Below are 26,148 nucleotides of genomic sequence, written 5' to 3' on the forward strand. Positions count from 1 at the left end.
TTGAATGGCCTCTTTTGATTTCATTTGGTATTCTCCTATCTATTTCACTTTGCATTTTACTGTTTTATTTGTAAGATACTGTATTCTGTAATATTTTATTGAAAGATGGCATATAATTGTTAAAAACAAATAAATGTATTAAAACAACTATTTAGTGGTGGCCATATTGCATTTTTCAAGTCACAATTTTCCCTCAAATTTTGGGGAAAGTCACACCTGCACAACTTGTTGTCAATTTTTCTTAGTTACAGTTTGATCCAGTTAAATGCTTATATAATCCTGTTATTTTGCCTCTATTGTTTTGTAATCCTGGAGACTGAGAGGCAGAAGCAAAAAAGTTATTTAAGGAAACATGATGGTTATTATTTCAGTATGTGCATTGCATTGTGCAGTTATGGGCAATGGGTTGTTCAGCTCTGACTGTAATTTGAATACCTTTCTACGTGTAGTTTCTTGCAGAGGGGCAGCCATAATAGGGACCCTGTGCAGGGACTAGGAGACCCAGCAGCAGCTGGAACAGACCAAGCTGCAAACTCTCCAAATGCCCACTAGATGTAGCAGAAGGCTGTGCACATGCACTTTACTTGTTACAGGTGTGCAATATAAATAATAAGAACTGGGGATGGTGCATGGGCTTTCCTGGCTGGGGCTGATAGGAGCTGGAGTCCAAAACATCTGGAAGGCACCAGGTTAGGAAAGGGCGGCTTAAAACATCCCTGCACCTCCCTCTCGCCAGTTGACTCCTGTGGGTGACCTGCTGCTCAATTCCATGTCGCCTCAATGAATTTGCCAACCAAATAACACCATTCAGATGCTCAGAATGTCCAGAGCTGGGAGGGATTATATCTCTTCCTTACAGACCCTCCAAGTGTCCCTATTTTCCAGAGACAGCCCTGGATTTACAGAAGCTGTCTCAGTTTTTTATTTAATCCTGGAATGTCCCACTTTTCCTTAGGACACCCCTATTTTCATCAGAGAAATGTTGGAGGGTATGTATTAAGATTTTTATTTCCTCTCTGCTATTGACCCTCATTAAGGTAATTCTTCTCCTTAATGTTTTTGGCTTATCGGCCTTTCTTTAGACCAGTGGTTTTCAACCAGTGTGCTGTGGCCCCCTGGAGTGCCTTGAATGATAGTCAGGGGTGCCACAGGCAACACCAGCCTCTGTCCCTCTTTCCTTCCCTCCTTCCTTGGATGCCATCTCACGTTTCTGCCTCCCAAAGGCTTGTGTGACTGTTGCAGCAGCCCTGACTACAAGCTCCCCAGGCGAAAGGTGCCTCTGGGGCTGGCAAGGGGGTGCTGGTTGCCAGGAGCTGAAGTGGCCTTGGAGTAAGCAAGCAAGTGGGTGAGAGAGCCCAGCCAGCCAGTCCACCAGCCCTTGATGTTGGAAGTGGACAGACAAGTGGGACAGCAGACAGGCGGGGACATACTGCACTGGCCTTTCTTGTGCAGCGCCACAAATCCAACTCAATGGTGTAACATTGGGAAATGTTTATCACTTCTCCTACCTGGGCAGTTATCTTTCCACAAGGGCCAACATTGATGCCGAAATCCAGAATCGCCTGAGCTCTGCGAATGCAGCTTTCTCCTGATTGAAGTGCAGTATGTTTGAGGAGAAGGACATTCACAGGGAAACCAAAATGCTTGTTTACAAAGCTATTGTACTACCAACCTTACTGTATGCTTGTGAAACATACAGGTAGACCATTTATAAACGCCAACCCTAAGTCCTCAAAAGATTCCATCAACGGTGTCTCCAAATTTTTTTACACACTTGGGAAGACAGGCAAACTAATACTGTAGTACCTCGGGTTACATATGCTTCAGGTTACAGACTCTGCTAACCCAGAAATAGTACCTCAGGTTAAGAACTTTGCTTCAGGATGAGAACAGAAATTGTGCTCCGGCGGCACGGCGGCAGCAGGAGGCCCCATTAGCTAAAGTGGTGCTTCAGGTTAAGAACAATTTCAGGTTAAGAACGGACCTCCGGAATGAATTAAGTACTTAACCCGAGGTACCACTGTAGCAGTGTACTGGAAGAAGCAAAGATCACCAGTGTTGAAGCAATGATTCTTCAAAATCAACTTCGTTGGACTAGTCATGCTGTGCAGATGCCTGATTATCGTCTTCCAAAGCAACTACTCTATTCTAAACTTAGAAATGGAAAGTGTAATGCTGGTGGTCAACAAAAGAGGTTTAAAGACTCTCTCAAGGCAAATCTTAAAAAATGTAGTATAAACACCAACAACTGGGAAACACTGGCCTGCGAGTGCTCCAGTTGGAGAACAGCCTTGACCAAAGGTGTCTTGGGCTTTGAAGACACTTGAACTCGACGCAAGGGAGAAACGTGCCAAGAGGAAGGCACGCTTGGCAAATCCACACCGTGATCAACTCCCGCTCGGAAGCCAATGTCCCCACTGTGGAAGAACGTGTGGATCCAGAATTGGCCTCCACAGTCACTTACAGACTCATTGTTAAAACCATGTTTATGGAAGACAATCTTACTCGGCTACGAGGGATCGCCAAAGCCAAAAGAAGTGTGCAATGCTTGCCTGGGAGCTGAGTGCCTGGCCACCATGCAGGCCTGGCGTGCCGGCCTTCCCACAAACAAATGATGATGAATGCTTAACAAATAGCCAACATCATATAACCTCCACCAAACAAATCAGGATGAATTTTCAATAAACTAACCATCTAGATATTGACCTCAGAAGTTAGCCCCACTGCATAAAAGTAAGTGCAAAAAATTGCAGCTATAATGAACTAAGAAAACCAGGCGGTTCTTTGAGGACATGCGACTTTGACACAATTCAGTTGGTCTGATGAGGCAATGGGATTAAGGCGTGTGTGTTTTTAAACCCCCTTTTCCTCTGTAGTGGGACAAAAATAACAACTTGGCATTTTGCCAGGGCCTATGTTCCAGAAAGCAGAGGGCTTGTATGTGGACGGGATATTTTTAGAGGCGTCATCCAAAGCGTTAGAAGGATTTGAAAGTGGCCAAAGTGGCTGAGATGTCAAATCCGTACACCTCTTTCTTTACCAAAGCCTACACTGTGTATGGAAGTGAAAGCTGGACCATAAAGAAGGCTGATCGCCGAAGAATTGATGCTTTTGAATTATGGTGCTGGAGGAGACTCTTGAGAGTCCCATGGACTGCAAGAAGATCAAACCTATCCATTCGGAAGGAAATCAGCCCTGAGTGCTCACTGGGAGGACAGATCGTGAAGCTGAGGCTCCAATACTTTGGCCACCTCATGAAAAGAGAAAAGACCCTGATGCTGGGAAAGATGGAGGGCACAAGGAGAAGGGGACGACAGAGGACAAGATGGTTGGACAGTGTTCTCGAAGCTACCAGCATGAGTTTGACCAAACAGCGGGAGGCAGTGGAAGACAGAGGTGCCTGGCGTTCTCTGGTCCATGGGGTCACGAAGAGTCGGACACGACTAAACGACTAAACAACAACAACAACACTGTGCTAAGAAGAGTTGGCCTAGAAGTCTTCCAGCCTAGAAGCTTTCCACATGCAAAATAATCAAAATTCAGCACTCAGAAAACTTAAATCTGGTGCTGAGCATTATGCAAATGAAGAGTTTTCTCATTTTCTCTTTACCAGCTCAATCTGCCTGCTTCTTTCCGAATTTGACTGTATTTCAATTTCTTGCACTATAAGGGTGGAAGAAAATGCCATCCCCACAAATACCATATTTTTCGCTCTTTTCCCCTCCTAAAAAGTAAGGGGAAATGTGTGTGCGTCCTATGGAGCGAATGCAGGCTGCGAGGTTATCCCAGAAGCCAGAACAGGGAGAGCAGCGCAGCACTCCCTCTCGCTGTTCTATCTTCTTAGCCTCTGCAGGGCAGCAGGGAGCCTTCATGCTGCTGCCCTGTGGATGCTTCATGTGGCTATCCCTGACTTTTGCGGGAGGTCCCTTCCCCCACCTCCCAGAAAAGCCCCCAAGAGCCGTGCTCCCTTTAAAGAGCGCACGGCTCTTGAGGGAGGTGGAGGGAAAGCCAGTAGGCTTGCTTTCGCTGAAGCCAGGAGGGCAAGAGAGATCGATGTGCACTGATTCCGCTTACCCTCCTGGCTTCAGGGATAGCCCCGCAAAGCCTCCTGAGCGAAGAGGGAGGAGTGCTCCCTCTTCGCTCAGGAGGCTTTGCATTGCTTTATTATTTCTTGTTTTCCTCCCCTAAAAACTAGGTGCGTCTTATGGCCTGGTGCGTCTAATAGAGCAAAAAGTACGGTACATTCCCCAAATACATTTTTTTCTGGTTATTGTATGCAATAGGGGGTATTTGCAGGGGAGATTTAGGAGAAACTCTTAACCGAGCCCCATCAGAGAAAGGCAGTAGGCCGGCAGGGGTATATGGGGCCAGGTAATCCCTTGGATTAGGTATCCTAACTGGTCCCAAACTCCCAAGTTCAAATGCGGAAAGCAAAACCTTGAACTGAACTTGGTATGCTTCTGACATACCAGGGCGGATTAAAAGCCACCAGCGGGCACAGCAGATAAGACCAATGGTCTGTAGAGCATGAGATGCTGTAAAATCAACTTTTCAAACCGGTGTCCTCCAGACGTTTTGAACTACAACACCCATCATCACGCAGTACTATGTTTTGTAGTCTAAAACATCTGGCCGGCAAAGGCTGGTGTAAAGAAATTAGCAGATAATATGGACAGTTTTCTGGATGGAAGGGTGCCAATTCACCATTACAAAATGAGAGGCACAAGACGGTGGCCAGGAAAAACCATAGTTTAAGACTACAGTTCCAGCTCTTAGAATTGCTGGTCAAGAAGACTCAATCAGCACCGGATTTAGGGCAGTGCAGTGCATCCCCTGCACAGGATGCCGAGCCGAACGGGCACATCACAACAACACCTATATTATACGTGTACCTACTGAGAAGATCCATAAAAAGCTACTGTACCAAAAGAAATTATTGTGTAAATAAGAAATAATGGTTGGGTGTGTGTGTGCCAAATTTTGTCATCACTCAGGGCCTCACTCTGTCCACCCCTGACTCAATGACACCCGTAACAAGAGGCACAACCTCTTCAAGGCTGAGTAGCCAAGAAATTCTCCCATTGCTGTGAATTCGACAATTAGGCAACATGCTGTGTGTGGGGGAAGGATCTCTAATGTTTTAAATTTACCAGCTGCACTTCCTAGCAATTACAAATGAACAGGACAAAAAGGACACATGAAACATGGACCTCCAGGCAGTCTTCAAGAGCAACCTTCAAAATAGAAAGGATGTTCAGAGTATTTTTTAAAGCTCTCCTGGAGATTATGGGAACTAGAACTTCAGAACTGGCTTGGTATTTACAAACTTTTATAACAAGCATCTGAATGGGAAAAAGCTTAATTTGATTTTAGGGAGTTCTCTCCTGGCTTGTCATATGCCAGAGACCCTTTAGGTACCCAAGGAAGCTGTCTTAGGCCAAGGCACATTATCTCTCCCTGTATTGTCTACATCAGCCTTTGCCAACCTGGTACCTGTCTCTGATGTTTCAGACTACATCTATTATCAGACCCAGCTAGCAAGTCAGGGATGGTGGGATAAGAAGTTCACTACATCTGGGGAGCAGCAGATATGGGGAGGCTGGCCTATACTCACTGGCAGAGGCTCTGCAAGAGCTAAATCCAGATAATAGGGCAGTGGTTCAAAAAGTAATAATTAGATAGATTTGTGAAATAAAAAAAAAGGTTTATTGACAGGACATCACATGGCACTCAGGCAGTCTTTATCACAGTATGATAAAATGGGCAAACCTCATGCATATTTGTATGGATACAAAGTTTTTCAAGACTCTTTATTGAGGCCATTTCTCAAAGTTGCATCCAGCGTGTGGAAGGCCACCTGGTCACGATTAGACCCTATCAACACATGTTCTAAGGAAAAAAACAACAGGAGGAGGCGGCGGCGATGACAGGGTACAGCACAGGGAGAGAAACAGAAACACCATGGAAATGGGGGTGGGAAGACGGGGGTTATTATGTATTGAAATCATAGAATCATAGAGTTGGAAGAGACCACAAGGGCCATCGAGTCCAACCCCCTGCCAAGCAGGAAACACCATCAGAGCACTCCTGACATATGGTTGTCAAGCCTCTGCTTAAAGAAGGAGACTCCACCACACTCCTTGTATGTGTGAAATTTTGGAAAACTTAATAAAAAACTTCACAAAGGAAAAGAACAGGAGGAGGAGGAAGAAGGAAATCTATTTATCCATTATAGCAGTGCCACTGTCAAAACGGGTCAGCGACTATAAGGAAAGCATGAGCAGTCTGAAGGGGTTCATCCCCCTGATGACAATGGACAGGGGAGGGGCTGGAAAGGCTTGGGCAAAAGTAGCCTGGGAAGGTTTCTGCTGAATGGGTTTTCCATCTCCCATGCAAACTAATATAGTGAGCGCAGGTGGGACACTATCAGGAGAGGGCAAAACTGTCACCTTCAGGTTCCCTTATTTTCTCATTTTTCCAGTCTTAAATTCACTTCTCCACATTTCCACATCAGTTTGAGATTCTTAAAAAATAAGCCCACATGAAAATTCACCAGCATTTTAGTGCAAATTTATCCTAATATACACATGCAATTTTATGTTAATATACACTAGTTTGAAAAGTAATATCCCCTAACATAATGCTTTTTGTGTTATTTTCACCAATGCATACATTTTTCTGCATGCTTTACTACGGGCATTTTTGTATTTGGCTGAAGATCTGCATTGTAAAATCTGGAGAAGCATGAATTTCAAAGGACAACTGTGTTTTGGTTCACATATTTATTAAACAGTGTGAATTAGACAGCTTTGCCTTTAACTTCAAATTGAATCAAATTTCCCCCCTATCCTTACATACCACCTCTAGAAAATTTGCTCAGAGCAATCCTGAGTAGTTCAAGGCAATCAGGCAGTGATTAGCTTATAGGACATACATGAGGGTGGAGATGTTGTGGCTCTTTAGTGGAAGAAAGCTGCAATGGCCTACCCTCCCAGCTTTGCAGAGAGATGGTTTCCCCCCTTTTGATAATGAAAACAAGAAATGTTAAATTTGGCCAAATCTTCAAAACATGTTGGATATAAATAATCTCAAGGGGGAGAGGTAGCACAGGTTTCAGCAAGTGCTGAGGTCCTGAAGCTGCTGAGGGGACCCTCCAAACCGATCAATGGAAGAGGCTGAGTGTGAGGAAAGCATCTCCTTCCCCAAAAAGACCACTGCCACAGAAACACAGCAACCCCAGCGTTACCATATTTTGTGGTCATTTTATTCCTCTATAGTGCCCTGGAACAACTCAACTTCAAGGGCATTGGGAGGAGGTGAACCAAGATGTTTCAGGAAACCAGCCCCCAGTACATATTTCTAATAGTAAAAGAGCCCCCAATGTAGGCATATGTGGTGAAAGGGAGCGCCATCGTTTTGCCCAGAGTCCCCTCAACCTTCGAATCCTAGAATTGTAGAGGACCGCCAGGGCCATCCAGCCCAACCCCCTGCAACTCAGGAATCTTTCGCCCAACCTTGGCCTTGAAGCCACAACCCAGAGATCAAATGTTTCCTGCTCCAATGACTGAGAGGCAGTCCAGTTTGGGAATGACTATCTGAGGCTTCAATGAGCTAATGGATTGGGTGAAATTGACCTGACTGGATCAGAACAGTAAACCAACACAACCCCAAGTATCCTACTGGCTTTCTTAGATTTGCTTTTCCCCTGTTCCCTCATCACTCCTCATTTGGGGTTCTACTTTTGGTCATAACAGATGAGCTCCCCCCTTTAACAGTACTATATGCCTGAGCAAAGTCCTGCCATTCACCTTCTCTGGCCTCCTACTAAAGAAATAAAAACACATTGGGCATCTGACACAACTTGGTTCAGATTAAACCAGAATAACATTGGCAGTTTGTAGCTTTCAGGATCTGGAGTTTCAGAGAAGGCACTGTCTCCATGAAAGGTGAAAAAGTCTTATGGAAGAAGGTTATTTGGCAATATCCAGATTGAAAGAGGCTAGACGTGCTCATCTTTCCAGGGCTGGTGAATCCTGTTCACCCCTTGCAGAGAAACTATGGAGGCAAACCCTTCCCGGAAACCACTGCCAGTAAGAGCTCTAAGGAAACACATCAGGCTATCCTTCTTTTGGGCCCCAACATCACACTGGCCTGTCCAAATTGTAGTGGCTGGAGCTGGGCCCCAAGGCTGGATTTTGAGGAGAACCATAGTTGAGGGGGGCCTGTGGCTGCTTTGCTCTGAGTCTCAAACCAGCCAGGCTTGAGTTGCAGGGGTCTCTGTACAAGAATTGAGAGGCACTCGGTCCATACGGTGAACTGGGAGGCCCAGAAGGGCTTGCCAGGCTGTTGAAGGTTTCCAGAGATGGGACACCAGATGTGGAGGCTGCTGAAGCTGCTGGGAACACACCTTGGGGTGGAAAGGAATTGATGTTCACGGAGTTGAAGAGCTGGAACCCTTTGCTATGGATGGGGTTGGCATGCAGCCCCTTGGGAGCCCAGGTACTGTAGGCGTAGGTCGGGTAAAGGTCCTCATATGGGTTCCTTGTCAAGACGTTGAGCTGGGAGCTGAACGGCCCTTTACAGAGCTCTGTCTGCTGGTGACGCTCCTTTTTCCGCCACTTGGCTCTGCGATTCTTAAACCAAACCTTGAGGGAGAAAAAGGAAGAAAGAAGCAGAAAGGAAAATTCTACTCTCCAATGCAGTGGTCTGTAAAATTCAGTGGCTGAGTGAACTGATTAAGAATTTCCTTTTGTCCACATTTTTAATCAAACTGACTTAATTCGTTCCTCAAACAAATAAACTGGCCGATACAAAATTATTGTTCAGATTTAGTACTTCTCTAGATTTTGTGGTATTATTTGTGGCTCAAAAACATACAAAAATGCCTTATGAATGTGCATTTTAGGATAAAATACATTTACAAGTTTACATTGAGATAGTTTTTTATTGTGCATATGGAATTGTAGAAAACCACATTGATATGTTTTATGAAACTGCAGTATACAGTGGTACCTTGGTTCTCAAATGCCTTGGTACTCAAACAACTTGGAACCCAAACACTACAAACCCTGAAGTAAGTGTTCTGGTTTACAAACTTTTTTCAGAAGCCAAACATGCTCCATTTTGAGTGTTACACTTCTGATTTGAGTGTCACACTTCTGTTTTGAATGTTACGCTGAGGTCTGTCTGTTTTTGCTATTTTGCAGCTTTTTTGTTCTGTTTTTGTATCTGTGTGGAACCCAGTTCAGCTACTGATTGATTGACTGATTGTGTGACTGCAGTACATTGTTTATTGCTTTCATTTTATGGATCAATGACCTCGTTAGATAGTAAGATTCATGTTAAATTGCTGTTTTAGGGGTTGTTTTTAAAAGTCTGGAACAGATTAATCCGTTTTACATTACTTTCTATAGGAAAGCGCACCTTGGTTTTGGAACTTTTTGGAACGGACTTCCAGAACGGATCAAGTTTGAGAACCAAGGTACCACTGTACAAGTATTTATATATTTTTTTATTTGTTCATTTATACCCCACCTTTTTTCCTGATAGGACTCAAGGCTTAGTCATTTAGGGATTTAAACACTAACGTGAACACCATAAACCGGGCCTGAAAATGAACTGGCAACTAATGCAGCTGTTTTTAAACAGGAGTCTGTGAGCTCTAAATGGAACCTCAGCATTTTGGACTGATTGAAGTTTCTGAGTCATCTTCAATAATCCAGTCTGGAAGTTACCAGAGCATGGAATACTGTGTCCGAGACATTTCTATCCAATAGGCATCATAGCTGGTAGATCAGGCAGAGCTGGAATAAGGCACTCCTAGCCACTGAAGCCATCTGAACCTCCAGGGACAGAGTTGAACCCAGGAGCACAGTGCAGACATGCTCTTTGCAAGAGTGCGCAACTCCATCTCCCAGGTGTGAGAACTTGGGACACACAACACCTTTCTCTTTCAGAATTCAGCTTCAGTTCATGGGCCCACATTCATTCCATCACTGCCTCTCTCGATTCAAATGGGACAGAGAGATAGAGCTGGATGTCATCCATTTATCTGACATCTCACTCCAAATCTCCTGATGATAGTTCCCAGCAGCTTCATATAGATGTTGAATAGCAGGTAAGGAAATATGGAACCCTGTGGGACACTACAGGTCAGTTCCTTTGGTGCTGAACAGCAGCTTCCCATAGCTATTTTCTGGAAATGGCCCTGGAGGTAGAAGTGGAACCACTGAAGCAGTGTGCCTCCAATCGCCACCTCCCAGAGGTGCTCCAGGGGGATACCATGGTCAGCAGTATCAAAAGCCACTGGTGGGCCAAGGAGAATGAGCAGGGTCACACTGCCTTTGTCTCTCTCTCAACAAATGCCATCAACCAGGGTAGCCAAGGCAGTTTCAGTGACCTGGCAAGTGCTGAAGCCACTGGAATGGATCCAAGTAATCGGTTTCCTCCAAGCATGCCTGAGGTTGGACCGCCATTTAAATATGATGCCTACAGCATAGCATGAATTATTATTCTCTAACGCTGCAGCTTTTTATGGGAGACAATATTCACACCACACATTCTGAGTGACTAAAAGCTGCCTACACCAGCAGAAGCGCCACAGCTGCCAACTTGGTGCTCCCATTAGTGCAACTGCATTGCCCTGACCTCACTCCAGCCCCACCCCAGCAATTTCTAGAGGCTCCTCCGGTCTGGTGTTTGTTTGTTTTTTGCAGATGTATTCTGCAGCATGTCGCTGATGCAATAAGTGTGCATTAGCATTTCACTTATTGTAAGAGAGACAATATTTCATGCCCCCCCCTTCACATTCCCCCAAATTTTCAGTTTTTCAATTGGAAAAATGAGAGACAAGGCTTGGGGGTGGAATGGGGTGTTGTTTTTTTCTCACCCCCCCCCAGCTTTTGCATCTCTAATTACACTTGCTGCCTGTCTCAACACAGCTCTCCACTCACCCTAATCCTGGGCTCTGTCAGATTGGTCCAGCCTGCAATCTCCTCCCTGGTGGTCATGTCTGGGTAGCGATTCCGTTGAAAAGTGGCCTCCAGCTCCTGGAGTTGCTGGCTGGTGAAATGAGTCCTCTGCCTACGTGGCTTCTTCTTCCCCACGTTGGCCTCCTCCTCGCCGCTGGAATCTGAAGATTTGCACTGAGAAACCTCACCATTCTCTCCTGTAAAGAACCAGGAACATGGGAGATGTCAGCATGTACAGTGGGCATCAAGCTCACTACCTGCCTTCTGTATTGATTTTATGGTATTTCATGCTTTTTGCATTCAAAGATTTTATTGTACATCACCCTGATTTTATTTATTATATTCCTTTGCCACTTTTCACTCACGCAGCTCACATGACAATAACAGAACGACATAATTACAACACAAATCATATTGACAAATCATCAGTAAAACAACCATCTTCTCTAGAACACTCTTAACAAAACAACAACAAAAATAAGCTAAACAGCACAACTTTCTGCATTGAAAAAAGTAAACGAACTGAAGAGCACTGGACAGCTGGGAAAACAATGACCAGTAAAGGGATTTCTAACTGAATAACCTAGATTGAGCATTTGACTATTTTTAAGAAATATTGTATACACAACTGACAGATGGTGTCCTTTTATCTATTTCTTTCTCTTTTTTCTCTCCTTACTTTTCTCTCAGATGAAGGGGAAGGACAGTTTAGACCCTGTGTGAGAGGCAGGTCATGGAAGATCTCCCGGGGTGGGAGGCTGTGGGAAGAGAAGGATGAGCCCAGGTGAGAGTGGGGAAGGCACACTTTCCTCTGTAGGGGATAAAAGCTAAGTTATAGTGATGAGGGAGGATCTTGTAGTTTTTTCTTCAGTTTCTTCTTTCTTTAGTTTCTTTCTTCTCTTTATTTCCTGTAGATTAATTTGCTTCTTTTATTGTGAAAACTTCAAAAAACAAAAAAACAAGAAACTCCCCCCCAACAACCAAAAACAAAGCACTGTTGAATACATCTATTTAGTTTAAGAGGCGGTCTAAAGTATTTTTCTAAATAAATAATTGCTATGTTCTCTAGGGGAAAGATCTGTAGCGGTACCTACAATGAGGCTAATTTTGCTTACTTCAAACATTACAAACAATTTTTTATTACTCAACTGGATAACTTGGAGTAACTTTCCACCCAGGAACCTTTATCACAGCTGTGGCATTGACTTTCTGCACTATAAAAATTATAGTTCGACACAATACTTTACAATGCTGCACTGCCCCCCCCCCCGAATTGTACGCTGAACACACCCACAGGCAAAACTAGTGCTTTTTTAAAAAAAGGAAAAAAAGTTGCTGGTACTCACCATAAAGTTGCTACAATGCCACACTTTTAACATTTGGGGGAAAAGAGGCGACAGTACATATTGTGCATCCTTGAGTACCCCCCAAAAATAGCACTAAACAAAACCCTCCTATAAAGCTTATTGAGAAGGAAATCCCTTTTATTTATTTTTTATTTTTATGCTATATGCTTACGTTTTATCAAAAAGTTTCACAATACATCAATTCCATAGATAAGGGAAGAGAAATTTCAACACAATACAGTACAAAATAAATTTGCAATTCATATAAAGCAGCAGCAAGTTGCCCAACATTAGATTCCTCCTCCTTTAAAAAGCGTAAAACTTATTTACAGATCCCCTTAAGACACTGTCACTATTCTACATCCTTACATTTTAAAATATTCCTTTATTCCTAGTGCTTTATAGTAACACAAGTAGGAGGTTCTCATTTGTAAACATTTTCAATCCCAGGATTTATGCCTTATGTTAGGATTTAAAAACAGAGTATATAAAACCTTAGAAGGGTAATGATAAAATATTCAAGATTCAGGAAAGTTGTGAAAGTTAATTTCACCTGAAGGAAAAATTTGTCCTTATGCAGGAGTTCACATTAACTACTGAAACAGCTAACCCAAGTTAGCTGCACATTGGTGCATTTCAGCTGGGCTTGTGTGCTGAATCCTGTATAGCAGGTTCCAGTGAAATAAAGAAGTTTTTTTGGTGTACTGTAGTGCTGCCACCATAAAAGTGGCGATTCCCCCCATAATTCCACAACAAATAATGTTAAACAGACATTAGTGGCAAGGCAGAAAACTTGTAATTATCAGTGTAATTATCACGTGACTGTTTAACCATGAATTTTAGGCAGAATACTGTCAGTCAAGGCTCCTGAAGTTGGAACCCCGCCCCCCCCCCATCTAAAAGACACAGGAATAAAGTCTCTTTCACAGGAACTTCAACCATTTTTGGTCCAGACTCTGCTGGCGAAGCTCTCAAATCCTTCATGTTCAACTTGACGAATTCTCTTGTTCATTTCAAAACAGTTCCAGGCAGGTTACTCAGCAAGCAAACGTTTCCGAGCAGCATTCTGCAGACAGATTGTGGAAACCGATTCCGGGATCCGTCCTCCTGTCGAGGCTCCTTCTAGTCTTCCCAACTCTGCCAGGTCTCGAGGCTCGTGAAGCTCCCGGGTATCCGAAGAGGTCTGCAAGCACACGAAAGCTCATACCAACAACAAACTGAGCGGATCTCTAAGGTGCTACTCGAAGGAATTTCTCCGTTTTGTTTCGACTACGGCAGACCAAGACGGCTACATACCTGTGACTAGAAGGCAGAGCGGCAATTTAAAAGCGACAAAGGCTGCTGGAACGGGGGAAATGATGCAAAGCGCGGGCGAGGCGGGGCTCGGCCCTGGGGGGCTTGGCGGGCCGCCGCCGCCGCCTCTCAGTCCCGCTTGGCCGCCAGCCCCTGCCGCGCGCCCTCGTTCCAGGCCGCGTAGACGAAGAGCGCCAGCACGGTGTGCACGGCCAGCACGGCCAGCACGGCGCTGTAGAAGTAGCCGTCGCGGGTGGACATGCCCAGGAGCCCCTCGAAGAGGTAGGCCTTGGCGAAGAAGTAGAGCCCGACGGGCAGCAGGATCATCAGCGCCGTGAAGAAGAGCAGCGTCTTGAGGGTCGAGGCCAAGTTGGCCTCGAAGCGGGGCTCGGGCCGGGCGGCCTTGGCGTCCATGACAGAGAAGAGACGCGCCGGAGAAGGGAGCCGGAGGAGCTGCGCGCGCGGAGAGCGGCCACGTCAGCTGACGCCGGCCCTTCCCGGCCTCCCCCGCGGCCGCCGTCACGTGACCAAGGAACGCCCTTCTAGGAATCACTCCCGCGCGGTTTCGTCGCTTCCAGGTCCCGTGTTGGTAATCAGTAATGGATTGCCCTTTGGTGGATCAGTTACTGCTCCCTTTTCATTACTGGTTACCTTGATGGATTTCCTCTTTTATTTATTTTGTAGGAAAATAAGCTATTTCACATACAAAGGAGAAAGAGAGAGTGTTCACTTTCCCCTGAGTGGGCAGCAAATATTAAGGACAATTACCATATTAACTTGAATCTAATGCTCATCTTTTTTTCGCCAAATTACATGGTGAAAATTCAGGTGTGCATTAGATTCAATGACACATTTACATTCGCCAGCAAATGCTTTTTTTTTGTTCTGAAAACAGGTGCGCGTTAGATTCAGTACAAAATAAAAATTCCTTCCAGTAGCTCCTTAGAGACCAACTAAGTTTGTTATTGGTATGAGCATTGATGTGCATGCGCACTTCTTCAGATACCTGTTAGATTCAGATATCAGTTAGATTCGATGGCGCATTAGACTCAAATAAATATGGTATTCACTAATCCACCAGCCACACTGAAAGGGAAGTTACGCAGTGGGCTGAACCTGCAAACAGGAAGCTCTGAGACCCTTAAAACTGTAGCAACAGCCTGCCTGGTGTAGCCGTAACATACCGGTACACTTCTCATTCCAGAGAAAAGGGCCAGAGCAGAAGCAACCTTAATAATCTCATTCGCACTTTTTGGGCCAATTAAGACATTTCTTCTTATAACCAGCTTCAAGAATGTGTCACTGATCTGAATAACCAGTAACACGTGGGCCATAGGTGACCACAGACTGCAGTTTTGTCCAAAACTGTCTGAAAGTGCAGGTTTTTACAAGGGGATGCAAACACAGTGCTTACAACAATCTGAAATCCATAACTAGGTCTGATTTATTTTTGGATTACTAATTAAAATGCCTCATTGTTCAAATCTTCAATGGATGTTTGTGGAAAATACATGAATGAACTTTTCCCACGACTTTAAAGTTGATTAAAGTATTTGATCAATGTGCATTTGTGTAATAGTGTAAGTAAGTTGTCCTTCCCTTATACCTCTTCCATGAAACACATGTTTTAAAATGTCAAGGCTTGCAAAAGAAAAAAAAGTAAGATACAAATTTTGAATCAAGTATCCATTTAGTAAGTAGGCTTATATGGGGGGGGGGGGTCGGGAGATGTTCCTTTCATTAAAGAATTTCTGGGGCCTATTGAGCCATTCTTAAAAAAAATCCCTTAAATAAAATAAAACATTATTTCAGGAGGGTTTTGCATTTCATGCAGCGCAGGAGACAGTGATGGCCACCAAACGTGGATGGCTTTAAAAGAGGCCTAGACAAGTGCAGGGGGGAGGAGAAGGCTATCAATGGCCAGCAGCCACAATGTTCTCTGAATGTCACTTGCTGGGAGGGGCAGGTGCGCCAAGAGCGCACAGGATGCTGTACTAGGTGAGCCATTGGCCTGATCCAGCAGACACTCTTTTCAAGTTCTTATTTACCTGCCTGCTGTTAGGAATATAGGAAGCTATTTTTTACCTTTTGGCCGGCTCATATAGCTCCTATAACTGAAGGCAGTTATAGCAGAAGGTAGATCTGGGTAATTTGATACTCCAAATTTAACAATAACAAGTAAAATAGCAAGTTTTTAAAAAAAGTTTCTCTGTCATTTTGTTTCTTGTAAAAGAAGAATATTAATGGGTTGCCTTAGCTTAGACCAAATCTTTGTGCAGCTGTGCTGGACAGTTTTGTGTTCAAATCTGTAGAAACTCAGATCTCCCCATTTTATTTTTATTTGTTTATTAAATTTGTATACTGCCCTTCACCCATAGACCTCAGAGCAGTTCACAACATAAAAATACAAGATAAGAAACACAAAATACTTGATAAAAGCAAGAACAGAACAGAACCAATAACCCTCCCTTGCACAAACCATAACCCCTAGTCCAAGGCCAAGTTGAAGAGGGATGTTTTCGCCTGGCGCCTAAAGGTGTATAATGGAGATGTCAGCCTGAACCTCCCAGTCCATGTATCAAAGTCAAGTGGACTAGCAGCTGAATCTTGCTTCAACCCTGGTGACAGGACAGCATTTTCCACCACAGCAGACCAGTCCGCCTGGCACATGCCGCTCTGTCTGCTAACGCCTCCGCTCCACGCCCTGCTCCGCATCCTAACAGGGACCTAACAGAAGAGCTGGCCCTGTTGGCGGACACAAGGGAGATCCTATAGGCCTGAAGTCTGCCAGCACCTGGCCTGTGGGGACTGGAAGTGACTCTCCGGGGTTCTCTTTCACCTCCTTGGTGTCCTGGTGTTCTGTTTCCAATGAGCCTCAGCCCTTCCCAGAGATGACAGAGGCAGAGCCCATCTAGCAGAGCATTGTCTATAATAGCTGAAAGAAGGTCTACTGGATTTTGAGGAGACCCTGCCTGGAGAAAATGGTGCAGACTGAAACGGAAGCGTTTTCCGTACAAGGCATGGGTCTTACCCAGGAGTCAGCAACCCTTTTCAGCCGTGGGCCGGTCCACCGTCCCTCAGATCATGTGGTGGGCCAGACTATATTTTTTTGTGGGGGGGGGGGGATGAATGAATTCCTATGCCCCACAAATAACCCAGTGATGCATTTTAAATAAAAGCACGCATTCTACTCATGTAAAAACATGCTGATTCCCAGACCGTCTGCGGGCTGGATTTAGAAGGCGATTAGGCCACATCTGGCCCACGGGCCTTGGGTTGCCTAGCCATGGTCTTGTCCCTGGGCCTCTGCTAGGTGTGCCCTCCTTACACAGGCTCTTACACATTTGTGGGAGGCTGGCTGTGATGGGGAGCAGCAGCCACCAGCTCCTCCTCAAGCAATATTTAAAAGGTAAAGCTACCCCCTGACCGTTAGGTCCAGTCTTGGGTTGTGTGCTCATCTTGCTCTACAGACTGATGGAGCCGGCGTTTGTCTGAAGGCAGCTGGTCATGTGGCCAGTATGACTAAGCCGCTTCTGGTGAGCCAGAGCAGCGCACGGAAGCGCCATTTACCTTCCCGCCGGAGCGGTACCTATTTATCTACTTGCACTTGACGTGCTTTCCAACTGCTAGGTGAGCAACGGGAGCTCACCCTGTCGCGGGGATTTGAACTGCTGACCTTCCGATCAGCAAGCCCAAGCAGCACAGTGGTTTAACCCACAGCGCCACCCACATCCCATATTTACCGTACCTCTCTCTAAAATACATTGTCAGGAACAGCCCAAAGATGTAGCAAATATGCTTTCTTTTTACATTAAAGCACTGTATACAGCTGCTTGGTATTTTTATAAGTGAAGCAGCAGCAGCAGCACAGGGGAGAGAGGGTGTCCCTCTTCCACATCTAAAATAATCACTCTCAATAGCTTTCAGCCTTGTAAAGCGGAGCGAATGGGGGGAGGATACAGATATTATACAGGTATCTGACCATTTGTACATATGCTACAGGCTACCAACAGCTTTAGGAAGGAATTATTTGGGGAAATGATGTGGTTAAAACTCTGGGCTGGCCCTCACATTAGGCAGAGTGAGGCAGCCGCTTCATGTGGTGGATGTGAGGGGTGGGAATGTTGAATGGTTTATTTAAATGTAAAGGTTCATCATTGTTCCACTCGATGTGTATGTCTTTAAGGGGCCAGAGCAAGGGCCAGAGCAAGATAACGAGACCCAGCTTTGCAGCTGTGAAACACAGCAGGTGCTGCTGAGTTGTATTTGATTAAGGTGTGTCAGCATTTGGGTGTAGTATATAAGGAGCAGCACCTAGCTCTCCCATTACCCTGGGGGATGGGTTGGTGGTTGGGTCTGGTTTGGTTGTTAATGTATTTAGTGTAAAAGGAGTTTTTGTTTTTCTTAATAAAACCTTGTTTAAGTTATTTTTGAGTCCTTTCTTTTTAATGCATGGTCTCCCCAGCAAGCTCTCTGCAGCGTTACCATACTGCAAAAAGCCAACATCTTTGGTTATGGGCCCAGCTGCTGAGTGGATGACTGCATATTTTTGGACTCTGAGAAAGGTTTGAAAACTCCTTCTCCTGTTAGTGTAGTTCTGTGGGTCTGGAAGAGTTCCAGAATGGTTGACCGGGTTCCTGAAGCTGAGAAGGCTCTGGTCTTCCCACAGCTAACAGATGAGAACTATAGTTTATGGTCTTTTCGGGTGGAGGCGCTTTTGACCTCTAGAGAAGTATGGACCTATGTAACTGATGACCCTCCTGACCCTGTGACTAATGCTTGGTCGAAAGGAGATGCAAAAGCCAGGGCGATAATTAATTTGGCAGTCAGCGACCAGCAAGTAGTCTATATAAGAAATAAGAAAACTGCCAAAGAAATGTGGGACAGTCTTGCAGCAGTGCATGTTAGAAAAGAGTCAGCATCTGCATTGACGTTTTTCAAGCAGTTGTACCAGACGAAGTTGCAGCCTGGTGGTGATTTGGCAGCACACTTGAGACGTCTGGAGGCAATACGCGGTGAATTAATTCAAAGGGACATGGACATACCTGATATTCAGTATGCTTTTATCATTCTATGTTCCCTTAATGAGGACTTTGATGGTATAGCTAGCCAGATATCTGCTGTTCCACCAGCACAATTAACTGTGGAAGGGGTGACGGCAAGATTAATGGGCGAGTTGGACAGAAGGGAGGCTTGTGCCATAAGCACTCCTATTTCCAGAAGTAATGAGGAACGCCATATGCAAACTTGTGGTGATACAACTGTATTTAAAGCTGCCAAGCGTTGTTGGTTCTGCAATAAGCAAGGACATTTTGCAAAGGACTGCAGATCCAAAAGAAAGCAAAGTACTCCCAAGCCTGTTTCTGTTCGTCAGTCACGGTCGTCAGCCCAGCAGCCGACATCGTATAGTAGAGACAGAAACGAGCCACGAGTTTTCCATGCTAGGACAACAGATCGTAAAAGACTTAAACGTGCCAAGTGGAAGTCTTTTGTTGTGGACTCAGGAGCATCTCAGCATATTTGCAACGATCGAAGCTTGTTTATTTCTTTCGAAGAGGAAATTGGTAATGTACATTTAGCCAATTCACAAGTCTTGCAGTCGCTTGGCAGGGGTACTGTTAAACTTGACTCTTTAAACATTACGATAGCGAACTGCATTTACTGCCCGTCAGTGGACAATTTATTATCAGTAAGGTGCTTTGCTCGTCAAGGCATAACTGTGCGTTTCTTAAAGTCAATGTGTGAGTTTTTCGATGGGAACAAACGTCTATTATATGCCCGGGAATCTGATGGTTTATATAGACTGTATTTTCGCACCTACTCCCAATCGCCTATAAATTGCAGAGCAGCACAGTCAAGCCAGGGGTTGAGGAATGTAAGGCCACATTCCGGGTGTGTCCATGAGGCGCACAGAATTCTAGGACACCTGAATTTTGCTGATGTAATTAAGACAAAGAATATTGTTAATGGCCTCAACTTAAAACCATGTAAATTCTTTATGCAATGTCTATCCTGTTGCAAGAATAAGATTAAGGTTGCACGCAAGGGTAGGTGCTCAGATAGGAAAGTAACTGAGCCATTTGAGCGTGTACATTGTGATTTAGTTGGGCCACTCCCACCATCATTAGGAGGTTCTAAGTACTGGCTTACTCTGATAGACCAGTATAGTAGATATTGTTGGACTTATGCAATAGCTGAGAAGTCCCAAGCATTTGAGAAGTACAAAGTTTTTTGCAACTGGGTAAAAACGCACTTTAACAAATCAATTAAGAACCTGTTTTCTGACCGGGGCGGGGAATTTGTTTCTGAGGATTTTGAGAAATTCCTGGAAGCGCAGGGGACTACTCATGAGTTATCTTGCCCCCGAAGTCCCTGGCAAAATGGGCTTGTTGAAGTTGTGCAGCGTGACCTACAGGCAGGGGTTAAAACGTATCTGCACGATGCTAATCTGCCCAAAGACTTTTGGGCTGAAGCGCTTAATGCGTTTTGTTATGTTAGAAACCGCAGTTATCATTCTGGTTTAGATGTCACCCCCTATGAGAAGCTGTTTAAAAAACGCCCTAATCTGAAATACCTACGCATTTGGGGTTCAGATGTAATTATGCATTATCCTGCTAAGCAGAAATTGGGTGAACGTAGTGTCCAGGGAAAATTAATGGGCTACCAGCAGGGGGCGTACAGAATTTACATACCAGCAACTGGCAAATTTCATATTACCAGAAGCATGATACAAACTGTAAATTGGAATGGAGTTGCTGTCTTCCAAGATACTGATGGTATAGATAATACTGAGGAGGAAGAAGAGGAAGAAGCAGCAGCAGCAGGAAATGGTGCTTCTGAATTAATGGAAAAAGACAAAAAGTCTGTTGAATCTGATTTGTTTGATGATTTAAAGTCACAGGCACCCGAGGGGAGGTTAGATTCTCTTGAGTTTTCTGATCGTGAGCTTAGCCTACAGGCATCTCTTCAATCTGACAATGATTTACAACCTGAAACTAGTGGTTCACTTAGTCCCATTAAGTCTGAGGAGTCTGACTCTCCTTCCGGACTGAGACGTTCAGATAGAAAGAGACAGAAGCCACAACGTTTTGCAGATGAACATTTTAATACTGTGTATGCCAATAAGGCAGTTTTTGAGCCAAAAAGCTACAATGATGTTCAGAAATTACCTAAGCAACAAGCTGCAAATTGGTATAAAGCTATGAACTCTGAGATAGCTTCTTTAAAAGAGCATAACACTTGGTCTCTTGTACCACAAACCCCAGATATGAGACTTACTGATTCAAAATGGGTTTATAGAGTTAAAATGAATGACAAAAATGAAGTTGTAAGGTACAAAGCAAGACTAGTTGCTAGGGGTTTTCAACAAATTCCAGGCGTAGATTATGATCTGTGTTATTCACCAAGTGTAAAATACGAAACAGTTAAGCTTTTGTTAAAAGATGCATCACAATGTGGAAGAGTCCACTATGCAATGTTTCTCTGCTCTTATGAGAGTGGTAATGTACCTTAAACACACCAAACATTATAGGTTGCAGTTTACAACTTGTATTGACAAAGGTTTTGAAATTATCTGCGATGCATCTCATGCAGTGGAACAAAATAATTGCAGGGGTGTGTCTGGTATGGTGTTTTGTTATAATGGTTGTCCATTTGAATGGAAGTCCCAGACACAAACCATTATTTGTCTCTCCACAACAGAGAGTGAATTATGTGCATGCGTTCAGGCCACTCGTGATGTAGAATGGTATCTGCAAGTATTTGCAGACCTACAGATGCAAGTAACACTACCAGTAAAAGTTTACCTTGATTCCCAGAGCGGACTTGCTATCCTGTGTTCAGAGACCAATACGCAGCGCACTAGAGTCTTAAGGTTACGTTTACAGTTTGTAAAGAAACTAATTGCTGATGAAATGATTGTATTTGAATATGTTCCAGGTGACAATCAAATTGCGGACATTTTTACTAAAGCACTTCCAAAGGTTACACATGAAAGACATGTACAAAGTATGCTTTATGTTTTTGTTCCACAATGATGAACCGCAGGGGAAATGTTGAATGGTTTATTTAAATGTAAAGGTTCATCATTGTTCCACTCGATGTGTATGTCTTTAAGGGGCCAGAGCAAGGGCCAGAGCAAGATAACGAGACCCAGCTTTGCAGCTGTGAAACACAGCAGGTGCTGCTGAGTTGTATTTGATTAAGGTGTGTCAGCATTTGGGTGTAGTATATAAGGAGCAGCACCTAGCTCTCCCATTACCCTGGGGGATGGGTTGGTGGTTGGGTCTGGTTTGGTTGTTAATGTATTTAGTGTAAAAGGAGTTTTTGTTTTTCTTAATAAAACCTTGTTTAAGTTATTTTTGAGTCCTTTCTTTTTAATGCATGGTCTCCCCAGCAAGCTCTCTGCAGCGTTACCATACTGCAAAAAGCCAACAGGGAAGAGTGGCAACAAAGTGCTTGATGGCAGAATTTTTGTGTGCCACACAGGCTGCCCTGTGCCCCCTAAGCTTGCCAAATGTCCTCAGGTTTTGTGAAGGAAACGATCGTAAAACAAGGTTCAGCTGTTGCTAGGCTGATCAGCTTCACTATATGGAAGCAGGAGAGGCCTGAGCTGCCTCAGGCAGCAAAATGTATTGGACCAGCCCTATTAAAATCCTCGTCTCCCCTAGTGCCACTGTTCTAGTCCGAATTTGATCCCTCTCTTTGGTGTGGCTGGGGAGGTTGGTCCTGAGGCAGAAAAGCCAAGTGTCTCCCTTCCCATCACCTCCAACACCTTGCCCATTGGTAGAAATATTATTACACTTCAAGAAAAAAAGTTGACACCGTTTCCTACCCTTTCATGGCATTTCAAATCTGCCCCTGTGTGCCAGCTGCCCTGGCAGTGTCGAGCATGGCTGACAAGCACCTATAATTGCTTATTCTGTCCAAGACGCTGGAAGTGTTTATGAGCATAACAGGAAATAATGATAAACAGGAGTTTAATAACTTTCTCCTTTAACCTAAGCTAATCCTGGGTACTTGCATAGACGGAATTGCAGGGTCAGGTGTTACACTGCAAAGCAGGCGCGATTAACCCAGGACAGGCTGTCCTGAGACAATTTGTTTGTCATTCACCTCTGGGACGCTGATGTTCTCAGCTAGAGTTAACTGGCCAGTTTCAGTCTAAAGGACAGGCTAACATACTAAGATTTTCACTGGCTCCTGTCCACTTCCTGCCTCAGTGAGGTGAGTGGCTACTCAGGAGAAGAGATCGGCAAATCTGACAGTTTCAGTTTCTCTCAAATTGAGTTCTTCACATTACCATATTGGTTTGCAGGGTTGTCTTTAAAAAAACAAAACGCTCATGAAAATTAATCAGCATTTTTGAATTTCTACTGCACAGATTTTTGCACACAATCTTGCCTAGTAGACACATTTTTGCAAAGGAATTTTCCCAATTATACTGCACATTTCAGTAATTTTCACTAATGTATGCATTTTTATGCACAGTTCACCTGAGTATATACATTTTTGCACATGTTACTCGGCTGGAGAATTGCATTTCAAAATTAAGAGAAGTGTGAATTTTTTAAGGAATGGTTGTGTTTCAGTTCAGGGATTGTTTCAGAAAGTGAGAATTAGGCGCTGAATGGATTTGCTCCCAATCCTTATTAGGGAGAGGACCTTTCTCATCAGTGACACTCCAGGTACACTGGAGAGGCTCACCTGGCACCTTCAGTGCCAGCTGAAGGCCTCTTTGTTCTCCCAAGATTTTAAAATCTGAATTTCTGTCACACTGGTTGTATATAAAAAAGTGCTGGAATCGTTCTTATAATTCATATTGAAAATTATAGTTTTATCTTTGTGAGCCACTCAAATAATTATGTTATTGGTCAGCCTCTATAAATTCCTTAATAATTATTGTAATTGAAAGTACAATATATCTTTTTCTATATCCCTGACTAACACAGCTCTCTAAGATACCTGCTCTGACTGAGTAGAACAAAGACCTATCTTGTATGTCAATCTGGGTAATTTCTGAGAAGCTTGCAAGGAGGGCATGAAGACAACAACTATCTCCTGTTACTTATCTCAACACTTGGGACCCAGAGATACAGTGCTTCTGAACAGGGAGGTTCCACTTAGCTATCATGTTTAATAGCTTTCTTGTGAAAAAGTATATCCTGAATCTGTTGCCTGCCTGTCAACTTCAGTGGGTGACCCCATGCTCTGGAAGGAGAAAGGGACAGACCTTTAATTCCAGTCTGCCTTTTCACAGGAGGCATCATTTTTAAAAGCCTCTTCCATTGGCACAAAGGGGGGGACATGTGCCATGTTGTGCCATGTGCAAGGCCTCTGTGAGCCAAGAGCACCTGTCTTTGGGATGCTGTCAACATTTAAATTGTAAGCTGTTTGGGGCAAGGGCTTGACATTCTTGCTAATATTACTTTGCCTCCCACCACATGCAGTACTGGAGTACAGAAGAGTATAAACTGTCTGAATTAGGTCAAATCTCTGCAGGGCATACTTGCCCTTTCTGCTTCCAATTACTCTTGCATGGCTTGAAGTTGAAGCAAATGAAGGATTAGAAAATATCTCAGATCAAGAGAGTATAAACAGAAAAACAATTATCTATTAATACTACTCCAGAAAGCATCCGGATCTGAAGGAAGATGGTCACACCAGCAACTGAGCCCCCAAAAAAGATCAGATCTTAAGGATCTGTGGTGTTCCCGCTGCCCATTTCAAAATATTGTCCTGATTTGCTGTTCTTCCCTCACTTAACTCTGTTTCTTTGCCACAATCCCATATATTTTCAGGATTTATTCTTGGCCTCCCATTCTTGAATCCTAGATTACTTAATCCATAAAAGTTCTGGCTCCCTGGTTCTTTAATTGAGGTTGCTAACACAGTCTGGAATCTCTGTTCTAGACTCCAACCATGCATTGAGAAAGTGGAAACTAATTCCTCCCTTTGCTGCTCTGATTATGTGGGCAGGAGTTTGGATGAGGCTGGAAAGAAATGCTACTTTTCTCAAGAGAACTGAAAGAGGGATCACCATTGCTATATGCATGTACACACTCACCCAGGTTTCACCACCAGCACCCAGGCTTTGCAGGGTTCCAGGTGGTATAAGAAACCTGCTGGATAGGTTGTGCAACCAGAAGTGACAGTGGAACGAAATAAGTAGGTGTGCACAGTATGGATACCTCTTTCTCATTCTTTTTTCAGTTCCCTTTACTTGCCTCCAGCCTGCTGCAAATTTATGATGTTGCTCATCTGTGCTAACTAAAGGATTACTTTCAGAGGCACCACCACTCCCCGAACCAATGGCTTGGGAGCCCCCAAGAATGCAGGTCTCTTTGATTCAATGCCTTACCTCCACTCTCTGTGCTGGGTGTCCCAGCCAGAGCTCTCGGTGGTATCCCATCGGTGGTCCCATCTGCAGCTTGCAGCAATGTTGACATACTCCCAAAGGTGCAAAGACAGGTCCCTGTGTTCAAGCCCCACCGCTTGGAAGCAGAACCACGATGCCTCCTTCTCCACAAAATCCCTCTGGCCGGCAGAGCCTGATGCGTCTGTTTTGCTGTGCTGATGGGAGATGAGCATGGAAGAGGCCGTCCAGGCTAAGGAATCCCTTCCCACTGGCTCTTGAAATCAAAATCCTTACTGGTTGTGAACCTCTGTCCAGGGATCTCCTTCATGGAGCCCCATTAGCCATATTCTAAAGGTTTAGCCTTCCTCCACCAGGACCACCTTAAGGTCTGACTCTTCCCTCCACCAAAGAGGTTTGCAACTTCTTAGGGGCTATTTTGCTCCCAGGGCGCTGCTGTTTTTCAACCCACCTCCCCTCTCTCACATGTTTATTTCTCTTTCCCAGGGCTGGCGTGTTCTTTAGCGCGGCAGGAAGGGTGTGTGTGTGTGTGTGTGTGTGTGTGTGTGTGTGTGTGTCAAATATCAGGGACAGCTGAGTGCAATCTAACCAGGTGCCAATCAGGCATGGTCTCCACAGCGGGCTGGGGAAGCTGGATGTGGGGATGGATGAGAAGATGGCAGCTGGGGAGGCCAGTGTTTTGTTCAGCTTGTGCTCATTGGAGGAGGAGACGCTGAATGTGCACCATTTCGGCACCAGTTGTCTCTCTGTTTACATTTCCCATTTGGAGTTTCATTCATCCTTGTGGCTTGCCTCTGACACCACTTAATGGGAGAACAGAAGAACTGTCCTGTGAGAGGAGATCAAAGGTCCATCGAGCCCAGGATTGTGTTTCCAACAGTGAGTAGTCAGCTGGCTCAGAATATAGGGATGGGGGAAAGACATTCAGTTTGGTTCACATTTTTAATGCAAACTGACCTAGTTTAAGGATGGGAGAGAAATTCCGCTCAGTTCGTGTTGAAAGGCACTTTTTCAAAATGCTATGCAAACTGAAATGCAGCTATCCTTCAAAATTCTCACTTGTCTAATTTCTCCAATGAAGAAATTCTCCAAGGGAAAAAATGTGTACAAAAATTAGGGGAAAGTGTGCATAAGAATGCATGTATCAGTGAAAACATAAAACTGC

The 26,148-nt window shown here is 44.4% G+C and overlaps 2 protein-coding genes and 1 long non-coding RNA gene across 4 annotated transcripts; all 3 read right to left on the reverse strand.

Annotated features, from left to right (window-relative positions):
- Positions 1-6,767: 6,767 nt before the first annotated feature.
- LOC128420090 (pituitary homeobox 2-like) lies at positions 6,768-25,441 on the reverse strand. Its single transcript, XM_053401518.1, has 3 exons — positions 24,969-25,441; positions 10,953-11,167; positions 6,768-8,645 (listed from the first exon to the last, which is right to left on the reverse strand). Exons 1-3 carry the CDS (start codon positions 25,054-25,056, stop codon positions 8,142-8,144), a joined length of 807 nt encoding a protein of 268 aa, XP_053257493.1. The 5' UTR covers positions 25,057-25,441; the 3' UTR covers positions 6,768-8,141.
- LOC128420092 (uncharacterized) lies at positions 11,278-13,693 on the reverse strand. 2 transcript variants are annotated; one of them, XR_008331968.1, is made up of 2 exons: positions 12,317-13,693; positions 11,278-11,728 (listed from the first exon to the last, which is right to left on the reverse strand). It is a non-coding gene; the product is annotated as an uncharacterized LOC128420092 (long non-coding RNA). The 2 variants fall into 2 exon arrangements; XR_008331967.1 differs by having other exon boundaries at positions 11,278-11,781.
- On the reverse strand, positions 13,700-14,038 carry LOC128420091 (vacuolar ATPase assembly integral membrane protein VMA21-like). The gene has a single exon (XM_053401519.1). The coding sequence runs from the start codon at positions 14,021-14,023 to the stop codon at positions 13,739-13,741; it is 285 nt and encodes a 94-aa protein (XP_053257494.1). The 5' UTR covers positions 14,024-14,038; the 3' UTR covers positions 13,700-13,738.
- Positions 25,442-26,148: the final 707 nt, after the last annotated feature.

Source organism: Podarcis raffonei, chromosome 8, assembly GCF_027172205.1.
Source record: "Podarcis raffonei isolate rPodRaf1 chromosome 8, rPodRaf1.pri, whole genome shotgun sequence".
Classification (NCBI taxonomy): domain Eukaryota; kingdom Metazoa; phylum Chordata; class Lepidosauria; order Squamata; family Lacertidae; genus Podarcis; species Podarcis raffonei.